Source organism: Biomphalaria glabrata, chromosome 3, assembly GCF_947242115.1.
Source record: "Biomphalaria glabrata chromosome 3, xgBioGlab47.1, whole genome shotgun sequence".
Lineage (NCBI taxonomy): Eukaryota > Metazoa > Mollusca > Gastropoda > Planorbidae > Biomphalaria > Biomphalaria glabrata.
Genome location: NC_074713.1, coordinates 32,400,092 through 32,411,688, shown reverse-complemented (window position 1 = coordinate 32,411,688; position 11,597 = coordinate 32,400,092). Strand labels below are relative to the sequence as shown.

The window sequence follows — 11,597 nt, the reverse complement described above, 5'->3', positions numbered from 1 at the left end:
CACAAATGTCATTCCTAGGCCCAAGAACCAATAACTAAGTTATAGAGGCATATTCATTTTAGTTTTCAAATACTTCCCACAGGCTCGAACTAAAAGAGCCAGATAGTGTACATTTCCTGGTACGTGGACACTGCTGGACATGGACTTGATATGAGAACAATACATTTGATTGGGGAATAGGGTAATAGCCCAGAAGCTAAACTTGATCAATGTCACCTTGACCTAGAAGTCAATCAGTTTCTGAAACACTGAACTTTATTGAATAGCGTCAGGGTGGTATGGGGAGGGTGGGGGCCCAAGTGGGGACAAGAAAGTCAAGTACACTTCTGACCACAGATAGATAGATAGATAGATAGATAGATAGATAGATAGATAGAAGCGGAGTAACAATTTCCTTTAAATAAGGTCGGAGATTCAAAACCTCCGTAATATGTCCCCATAGATTGTACTTCAAGGGAAGTGAAGACTTGACGTAACCTAAGGCTTGACGTAACCTTACTGGAAACTATTATTTCTAGTTTGAAAATCTGAAATCATAACTTCAAAAAAAAAATAGTGTTTAATATTAATGCTGACGTTTGAATATGCATTTTGTCACTTCAGAGGAGCTACATAACCAAATAAATAAGTCAACATAGCATTATCAATGACTGGAGACAGTATTCCTCTTCACCGACTGGAGACAGTATTGCTCCTGAGCCTATCTATTGTTAGAACAGTTCGTGTCTCAGTCTGACGTAGGACATCCTCCTTGCCTCTCTCTCCACGCCGTTTAATCGATTTCGATCTGAGCATCGCGACCAAGTCCTGTGTCAAACGTAGCTGTCTATTGGCGCTTCTTCTGCACGACGCTGTCATCAGGGGTGCGTTCTGATTGGTGGAATCGTCTCTAGGTGTAAACCGACACCAACGACACTGGCACGCCTGAAAATCAATCAACATAGGAAAATACACACCCTGGTTTTGTGCCCGGGTTTTAAATCAGATTTGGCCAGATTTTCTTGCGCTAAGCTGCTTGTCTGGCATTAAGTTGTACAAAGTAAAAGATAAGACTAAGTAAAGCAATTAAAGGCTAATTGCACACAAAAAAAGGGGGAAAAATCCCTACCAGGTTTTAGTTCGGTGTTAGTGTTGTGTCAATCTGTCTCTTGGATCAGCCTTTTGTTGCTGCCCTTGGATGATGCCAGAGGAGAGGATGAAGAGTAAATCTTATTTCTCGTACAGCAGATCCTCAGTGGTACGTGACATAGTTGACTAGTACATCCAGATAGTTCAGGTGTGGGGTAAGTCACATGACTTGAGTTGCACGTGCTGGTGTGACGTCATGCCGTTCCAAAAAGTTTGTTCTTTTCTGACGGATTACTTTTAGGAGAGGAACTAGCAATGTGTGCTGTCATCACTACCTTTCATTCCGCATTCCGCAGGCCCTAGTTACATTAGCATCTCCATCTAGAGTTGGCACCCAGCTTAGAATAAGTATCTGTTAGTACATCCATTCCTGAATACAACCGGGCTGTGAACCGGGTCAACTTCATTTTTGTTTATCCCTGGTGCATACTTAGAGCAGGATACTTACGTCATAGAGTAGGATACTTACGTCATAGAGTAGGATACTTCCGTCATAGAGTAGGATACTTCCGTCATAGAGCAGGATACTTCCGTCATAGAGCAGGATACTTCCGTCATATAGCAGGATACTTTCGTCATTGAGTAGGATACTTCCGTCATAGAGCAGGATACTTACGTCATAGAGTACGATACTTTCGTTATAGAGTAGGATACTTACGTCATAGAGCAGGATACTTCAGTCTTAGAGCAGAATACTTCCGTCATAGAGCAGGATACTTTCGTCATTGAGTAGGATACTTCCGTCATAGAGCAGGATACTTCCGTCATAGAGCAGGATACTTACGTCATAGAGTACGATACTTTCGTTATAGAGTAGGATACTTACGTCACAGAGCAGGATACTTACGTCATAGAGTCACTAAAACCCTTTTAAAAAAAAGTAATACTATCTTCCTAATATGTTGTGACACAGTGAGTAGATTTTGCTCTATTGCTTACACGCTAAATTCTAATACTAGAAACCAAATGTTCCAAATGTTTCAGATCGCTCAAACAAAACTTGTCTCTCGGTAGCACGCAGTGTCTTACAATGTGATCTCTTTCTCAATGTCTTTACGGTGTTCATTTACTTCCTCAGTGTGTTTACGGTGTTTATCTACTTCCTCAGTGTGTTTACAGTGTTTATCTTCTTCCTCAGTGTGTTTACAGTGTTTATCTTCTTCCTCAGTGTGTTTACAGTGTTTATCTACTTCCTCAGTGTGTTTACAGTGTTTATCTACTTCCTCAGTGTGTTTACAGTGTTTATCTACTTCCTCAGTGTGTTTACGGTGTTCATCTACTTCCTCGGTGTGTTTATGTTGTTGATCTTCTTAAACAATTGATCCAATTAGTTAGTTATTGAGTTGTGCCTTAGCCTGTCTCTAGTTGTGTCTGACAGACCCTCGGCTCACTTCCTCCTTGCAGTTCTTTCCTCGAAATGATAAAAAAAGAAAATAACATGAAAACCTTTATTGGTGTGTGTGTGTGACTGTATGTGTGTGACTGTGTGTGTGTGACTGTGTGTGTGTGACTGTGTGTTTAGGGATCGTCTTAAATGTAGTCAAGTTATAATGTTTCAAAGTTACGTTACTTAGTGTCCCAAACATAAACAAAAATATCTTGAGATGAACTAGTCATGGAGAAAAAAGTCAAAACACTTTCTGATACTTTGACAATCAACCATTGTGTTTACATCAATTCTCTGTCTGTCAGGTAGAAATCTAAAATTTTGCACAATTATTTCTAGTACCTGACAAAACAATAATCTATTTAAAAAAATTACCAATTAATTAATGAACTATTGGAAATTAATTATTTTGTTTGGTATGATGAACTATTGGTAAGTAGTTATTTGTTTGGTATGATGAACTATTGGTAAGTAGTTATTTGTTTGGTATGATGAACTATTGGTAGGTAGTTATTTGTTTGGTATGATGAACTATTGGTATGTAGTTATTTGTTTGGTATATCGAACAAGAGAAAGACATTGTTTTGACAGATAAGTTGTAGAATAGATTGAAGTCACCTTTAGAGAGAAACTTTTGAAATTAACAATAGATACTTATAAAACCTTCTAGTTTCATAAGCACATTCCTGGCATAGTGGTTAATGTATAGGCATGAGGAGGGTGAAGATGCTTTAGCACTCGAGTTTGAATTCATGTCATTCTGATTCTTATTTGTTTTTGTAAATGCAAAAATAATGTAGGCCTACGTATATGAAATTATATACCGCGGAAAATTTAATTTCTTGGATATTATTTATTTTTCATTTTAAAAAATCTATTTTTCTAAAGTTACATTTCTGTTACAACACTAGAAATGACCTTTGACTCTTTCATGTAGAAATATCTTTAGCCCTGCAACTGGTTCAAACTGAATCACTAAGTGTTTTCCTATTCAATCCGATTGGATGTTGTTTATGTGCGAAATAAACGATTTTGATTGGTCGCTTTCGGCTACTTGTTTTTATTGATCCCAAGGTGAACTGTTAAACAATGATCGTAGATTTCACAGGTCATAAGAGGCTGTCTTTACCGAAACTGAACGGTATTAGAAACAAAAAATGTCATGTTAAGAACTTGCATTGTTTTGGTATCCTATACCTGCCGGTTCCAAACGATTGAGTCCCAAGTTCAAGTTGATGTGAACTGTTCTGGATTGCGAAGCTGAAGGTGACAAGGACATCTACGATCGCGGGGCCCCCCCCTCGGGCGTGGGGCCTGAGGCGGTTACCCCACTTGCCACCCCCTAGGTAAAATTGCACTAAACAGAAGCAATTGGTAAAAATATGTTAAATTTATGATTGTTAGTCTAGATGTATTACAAATCTAATTACATGACTGGTCCAAATTAATTGATACAATCCACGCGGGCAGTGTCTAATAATATTTTTTTTTATCTTTCTATTATTTGTAAAAAAACAAAAAAGTATTCACTAAAATAACAGATTCCATGTCAACAAATGACGAGATACACAAACCTGAGCTAATACACACTCGTCCAACGGAATACATAGTGTCCAACGGAATACACACTCGTCCAACGGAATACATAGTGTCCAACGGAATACACACTCGTCCAACGGAATACATAGTGTCCAACGGAATACACACTCGTCCAACGGAATACATAGTGTCCAACGGAATACACACTCGTCCAACGGAATACATAGTGTCCAACGGAATACACACTCGTCCAACGGAATACATAGTGTCCAACGGAATACACACTCGTCCAACGGAATACATAGTGTCCAACGGAATACACACTCGTCCAACGGAATACATAGTGTCCAACGGAATACACACTCGTCCAACGGAATACATAGTGTCCAACGGAATACATAGTGTACAACGGAATACACACTCGTCCAACGGAATACACACTCGTCCAACGGAATACATAGTGTACAATGGAAAGTACAGTTTTTGCGCCTCGGAAAGGAGAAAAGCCGCTATTAGTTTTGTGTAATCTGTCTGTCCGTCTGTCAAGTCTAGGTTCTCAAAGCGCCAAACTACAATTTTCTATGCTTTGAGTATTTTTATACATAGAATGTTATAGCTTCGTGTTCAATATCCAGACTTTAAACCAGCACAATTAAAAAAAAAAAAAAAAAAATCGAATGGGAAGAACTCCATATTGACAACTATATATCTCAATAGTTTAGAATTAATTTCCCTTTTTCGGTATCAAACTAAATAATTCGTATCATAAATCAAGCTACTAATTTGTTAATTTTTAAATTAATTCATTGATTGTAAAGTACAATCAATAATTGTGGAAAGTTTAGTGAGTATATGGGAGAAATAACTTGTACGATTATTTAAGGTGATAAACCCCACATATTTAGCCATACAGCTTAATACTGAAGGATTAATTTTCCTTGTTGGTATCAAACAAAACAATTAATTACCAGTAATTAATTGACAAATTAGTATTTTTTAACCATTGATTCATGTTATTTTAGTTGCACTAAATAACTGAGCCAAGTTTCAACTTCATCCGAAAATCTTACTACTACTACTACTACTACTACTACTACTAACTACTACTACTACTAACTACTACTACTACTAACTACTACTACTACTAAGGCTTGTCTCCGAGTCCGAAGATTAATGAGGAGTGCAGTATTTCCGGTGGATACGCAGCCCCAGCTGTGACCTGCATATTTTGCCACTCAGGGCAAGCATAACCATTGTCCGCCGGTGGTCGATTAAGATTTTCTTTTCGCCGTCTGCGCCTGTCCTCGGCAGCGGATTTTCTTTTGGTCTCAAATGATCCGAAAATGGATGTGAGAGAAATATTAAAATTTTTACCACACAGACAGACAGACAGAGTGAGTTGATAGGGGCATTGTACAAATATGAAAAAGCATTAAGTCAAGGCTCTAAAAGTATAGAACCTAGTTAGAGATCTAGTCTTGACACTGTAGAACGTGTACATGGAAGGTACTAGAGACAAAATGGCGGCTGTCCAAATAAAGGTCGGAAACTAGTGTCAGTAGTTAATGAAAACATGCAGGGCACAGTTGGCCGTCAAGAGCGGGGTCAAACAAGGATGTGTTCTGGCCCCGTGTCAAACAAGGATGTGTTCTGGCCCCGGGTCAAACAAGGATGTGTTCTGGCCCCGTGTCAAACAAGGATGTGTTCTGGCCCCGGATCAAACAAGGATGTGTTCTGGCCCCGGATCAAACAAGGATGTGTTCTGGCCCCGTGTCAAACAAGGATGTGTTCTGGCCCCGTGTCAAACAAGGATGTGTTCTGGCCCCGGGTCAAACAAGGATGTGTTCTGGCCCCGGGTCAAACAAGGATGTGTTCTGGCCCCGTGTCAAACAAGGATGTGTTCAGGCCCCGGGTCAAACAAGGATGTGTTCTGGCCCCGTGTCAAACAAGGATGTGTTCTGGCCCCGTGTCAAACAAGGATGCGTTCTGGCCCCGGGTCAAACAAGGATGTGTTCTGGCCCCGGGTCAAACAAGGATGTGTTCTGGCCCCGGGTCAAACAAGGGTGTGTTCTGGCCCCAACACTATTCGGCATTTTTTTTCTCTCCTGTGGCTGTATCTCCGTGTTCTTAGTTCAATATTTGTTATCCCCCCTGTTTATTTTATTTTATTGATACTTGACAATCATTTTATAATTTGTTGAATAGTAATGTAATTTGAGATATCTTTCATTATTCCATACCTAGAAATGTAAATGTAGATCAACTAGAAATGTAAATGTAGATCGATTAGAAATGTAAATGTAGATCGATTAGAAATGTAAATGTAGATCGATTAGAAATGTAAATGTAGATCGACTAGAAATGTAAATGTAGATCGACTAGAAATGTAAATGTAGATCGACTAGAAATGTAAATGTAGATCGAAGAGAAATGTAAATGTAGATCGACTAGAAATGTAAATGTAGATGAACTAGAAATGTAAATGTAGATCGACTAGAAATGTAAATGTAGATGAACTAGAAATGTAAATGTAGATCGAAGAGAAATGTTAATGTAGATCGACTAGAAATGTAAATGTAGATCGACTAGAAATGTTAATGTAGATCGATTAGAAATGTAAATGTAGATAGACTAGAAATGTAAATGTAGATCAACTAGAAATGTAAATGTAGATCGACTAGAAATGTAAATTTAGATCGACTAGAAATGTAAATGTAGATGAACTAGAAATGTAAATGTAGATGAACTAGAAATGTAAATGTAGATGAACTAGAAATGTAAATGTAGATCGACTAGAAATGTAAATGTAGATCGACTAGAAATGTAAATGTAGATCGACTAGAAATGTAAATGTAGATGAACTAGAAATGTTAATGTAGATGAACTAGAAATGTTAATGTAGATCGATTAGAAATGTAAATGTAGATGAACTAGAAATGTAAATGTAGATGAACTAGAAATGTTAATGTAGATGAACTAGAAATGTTAATGTAGATCGACTAGAAATGTTAATGTAGATGAACTAGAAATGTTAATGTAGATGAACTAGAAATGTTAATGTAGATCGACTAGAAATGTTAATGTAGATCGACTAGAAATGTAAATGTAGATGAACTAGAAATGTTAATGTAGATCGACTAGAAATGTAAATGTAGATGAACTAGAAATGTTAATGTAGATGAACTAGAAATGTTAATGTAGATGAACTAGAAATGTTAATGTAGATGAACTAGAAATGTTAATGTAGATCGACTAGAAATGTAAATGTAGATGAACTAGAAATGTTAATGTAGATGAACTAGAAATGTTAATGCAGATGAACTAGAAATGTTAATGTAGATGAACTAGAAATGTTAATGTAGATCGACTAGAAATGTAAATGTAGATGAACTAGAAATGTTAATGTAGATCGACTAGAAATGTAAATGTAGATCGACTAGAAATGTTAATGTAGATGAACTAGAAATGTTAATGTAGATCGACTAGAAATGTAAATGTAGATCGACTAGAAATGTAAATGTAGATCAACTAGAAATGTTAATGTAGATCGACTAGAAATGTTAATGTAGATGAACTAGAAATGTAAATGTAGATCGACTAGAAATGTTAATGTAGATGAACTAGAAATGTTAATGTAGATCGACTAGAAATGTAAATGTAGATCGATTAGAAATGTTAATGTAGATGAACTAGAAATGTAAATGTAGATCGATTAGAAATGTAAATGTAGATCGATTAGAAATGTTAATGTAGATGAACTAGAAATGTTAATGTAGATCGACTAGAAATGTAAATGTAGATCGACTATTTACAAATTTCCTTGTTTGAACACATTCGAAACGAAAAATCGAAAACTCCGATAAAAGAAAGTATCCACAGTAGATGGAAGACTTTTTCACCTGGCTTGACTTCAAGCCAAAACGAGGAGATGGCGTGTTCTACTAATGGAACTGCGTTACTCTTTCCTCGTAATGGCAAGAAGCTAGCCAATGCTTTAGCAGCTGCATGTCAAGCGTTCAGTCTCACAATAAGTCTCACCAAGACTGAACATGTGGCACAAAACGTCTCAGTAATACGAGAGATAATTGTCGGTAATCCCAGCCTTAAGGTGGTGCAGGAATCAACTCTTGCCAGCAACAACAATTGAGACGTAGTGGTGACAGAAAAAAGATTGGAAAGGCAGCAATGGCAAAACTCTGCAAAAATACCAAACTGACCACAGCTATCAAACTGCTAGTGTACAAGTTGGTCAATCGCTTGCATAGTGAACACTCTTCTTGACAGTGGTGAGAGCAACTAGAACTTTGATGACACAGTTTTCATTGGCGCTGCCTGCGATGCAAAATGTGCATTGTTTCAAGGTTGTCTTGGAAGTCTTGGCTTGTTTCCCCGGGCCCCTTTTATTCTAGAACTAGGAACAAATGAGTAAACACTAGAAACAAATGAGTAAACACTAGAAACAAATGAGTAAACACTAGAAACAAATGAGTAAACACTAGAAACAAATGAATTGATCGTAAACACCAACATTATAGAACTGGTCAATGCGGTAGTAACATTTTAGAACTGGTCAATGCGGTAGTAACATTTTAGAACTGGTCAATACAATAGTTACATTATAGAACTGGTCAATGCAATAGTTACATTATAGAACTGGCCAATGCGGTAGTAACATTTTAGAACTGGTCAATGTGGTAGTAACATTTTAGAACTGGTCAATGCAATAGTTACATTATAGAACTGGTCAATGCAATAGTTACATTATAGAACTGGCCAATGCGGTAGTAACATTTTAGAACTGGTCAATGCAATAGTTACATTATAGAACTGGTCAATGCAATAGTTACATTATAGAACTGGCCAATGCGGTAGTAACATTTTAGAACTGGTCAATGCGGTAGTAACATTTTAGAACTGGTCAATGCGGTAGAAACATTTTAGAACTGGTCAATGCGGTAGTAACATTTTAGAACTGGTCAATGCGGTAGTAACATTTTAGAACTGGTCAATGCGGTAGTAACATTATAGAACTGGCCAATGCACTTATTGAATGACTATTTGCATTTGAAGAATGATAAGAAACCTCCAAATAATAGTTTGGCGCCATGTTTAACTAGAGTAGTCTTACATTACCCACTGGCGCCATGTTTAACTAGAGTAGACTAACATTACCCACTGGCGCCATGTTTAACTAGAGTAGACTAACATTACCCACTGGCGCCATGTTTAACTAGAGTAGACTAACATTACCCACTGGCGCCATGTTTAACTAGAGTAGACTAACATTACCCACTTGCGCCATGTTTAACTAGAGTAGTCTAACATTACCCACTGGCGCCATGTTTAACTAGAGTAGTCTAACATTACCCACTGGTGTCATGTTTAACTAGAGTAGTCTAACATTACCCACTGGCGCCATGTTTAACTAGAGTAGTCTAACATTACCCACTGGCGCCATGTTTAACTAGAGTAGACTAACATTACCCACTGGTGCCATGTTTAACTAGAGTAGTCTAACATTACCCACTGGCGCCATGTTTAACTAGAGTAGTCTAACATTACCCACTGGCGCCATGTTTAACTAGAGTAGTCTAACATTACCCACTGGTGTCATGTTTAACTAGAGTAGTCTAACATTACCCACTGGCGCCATGTTTAACTAGAGTAGTCTAACATTACCCACTGGCGCCATGTTTAACTAGAGTAGACTAACATTACCCACTGGTGTCATGTTTAACTAGAGTAGACTAACATTACCCATTGGCGTCATGTTTAACTAGAGTAGACTAACATTACCCATTGGCGTCATGTTTAACTAGAGTAGACTAACATTACCCATAATACTTTGCCCCCCCCCCCCCTTTAATTTTTGCACTTTTAATAAAACTGCCACATTTAAACACTTCAGCGTTTAGCGAGTGTATTCAATTATATGCTAACATTTAAACACTTCAGCGTTTAGCGAAGAGTGTATTCTATTATATGCTAACATTTAAACAATTCAGCGTTTAGCGAAGAGTCTATTCTATTATACGCTAACATTTAAACAATTCAGCGTTTAGCGAAGAGTCTATTCTATTATACGCTAACATTTAAACAATTCAGCGTTTAGCGAAGAGTCTATTCTATTATATGCTAACATTTAAACAATTCAGCGTTTAGCGAAGAGTCTATTCTATTATATTCTAACATTTAAACAATTCAGCGTTTAGCGAAGAGTCTATTCTATTATATGCTAACATTTAAACAATTCAGCGTTTAGCGAAGAGTCTATTCTATTATATGCTAACATTTAAACAATTCAGCGTTTAGCGAAGAGTCTATTCTATTATACGCTAACATTTAAACAATTCAGCGTTTAGCGAAGAGTCTATTCTATTATATGCTAACATTTAAACAATTCAGCGTTTAGCGAAGAGTCTATTCTATTATACGCTAACATTTAAACAATTCAGCGTTTAGCGAAGAGTCTATTCTATTATATGCTAACATTTAAACACTTCAGCGTTTAGTGAAGAGTCTATTCTATTATATGCTAACATTTAAACAATTCAGCGTTTAGCGAAGAGTCTATTCTATTATACGCTAACATTTAAACAATTCAGCGTTTAGCGAAGAGTCTATTCTATTATATGCTAACATTTAAACAATTCAGCGTTTAGCGAAGAGTCTATTCTATTATATGCTAACATTTAAACAATTCAGCGTTTAGCGAAGAGTCTATTCTATTATATGCTAACATTTAAACAATTCAGCGTTTAGCGAAGAGTCTATTCTATTATATGCTTTTAAGTGGAATGCCCCCCCCCCTTTTTTTTTTTCACTTCTAGTCTGTGAACTTTTCACTCGCCCCGCCCCTCCAAACACTTGAAGTCTCTGGTATCGGTCACATCTAATTGCACGGCCTGACAGTGACTTCGATGACCAATAGCACATCCAACAAAAACTGATCTTAAGATCGAGGTTATAAAGTTCGTTTCAACATTCGAGGGCATTCAATTGTGCGTATACAGGATTTTAAATCTCTATATAAAACTAGCATTGCCCGCCGCGTCTAGACTTGTGTGAAGTTGTTGTGTTTTTGTACTTATCACTTGGACAGGCCCCAGTAAATTTGAGTATCACCCCCCCCCCCCTCTCCGCCTTAACAAATAGTCTTCTTGACACTCTCTGACTCAACTTGTACTTTTCAGTTATTTGGAACTATTAGATAAATTCTAGGAGGCTGTGGCTCGTTGCTGACTTTTGAGACCGTGCTCTGACACCTCCTAACATCTTGAATCTTAGAGTCTGTTACATCCAATAGGCTCGGTCTACTTTACAACGCAACCCCTCCCAACCCTATACCTTTTTACCCGTGAATTCGATTATCGGTACCCCCCCCCCCCCATGCCTTAGGAAATAGACCTACTTACAATCTATTGAGTATTCTTTGACTTTTCAGTTCTTTATCCAAATATTTCAAAAACTCTCGGCAGGAACTTTTTGTTGTTCAATATTGTATCCTGCGTCTAGAAAACTCTCACCTAACATTTTGGTCTGA

General features: G+C 37.4%; 1 protein-coding gene across 4 annotated transcripts in view; it reads left to right on the top strand.

Moving 5' to 3' along the window:
• Positions 1 to 1,000: 1,000 nt before the first annotated feature.
• The window catches only part of LOC106058438 (homeobox protein OTX2-B-like), a 71,356-nt gene continuing 60,759 nt past the window's right edge, over positions 1,001 to 11,597 (top strand). For 2 of the 4 annotated variants that reach the window (XM_013215867.2, XM_056024563.1), the window contains exon 1: positions 1,001 to 1,237. In XM_013215867.2, the coding sequence (XP_013071321.2) occupies positions 1,178 to 1,237 (60 nt within the window). In that variant the 5' untranslated portion in view covers positions 1,001 to 1,177. Of the gene's footprint in view, positions 1,238 to 1,298; positions 2,041 to 11,597 lie in introns of those variants that run through there. The other 2 variants (XM_056024566.1, XM_056024567.1) reach the window with 2 other exon arrangements.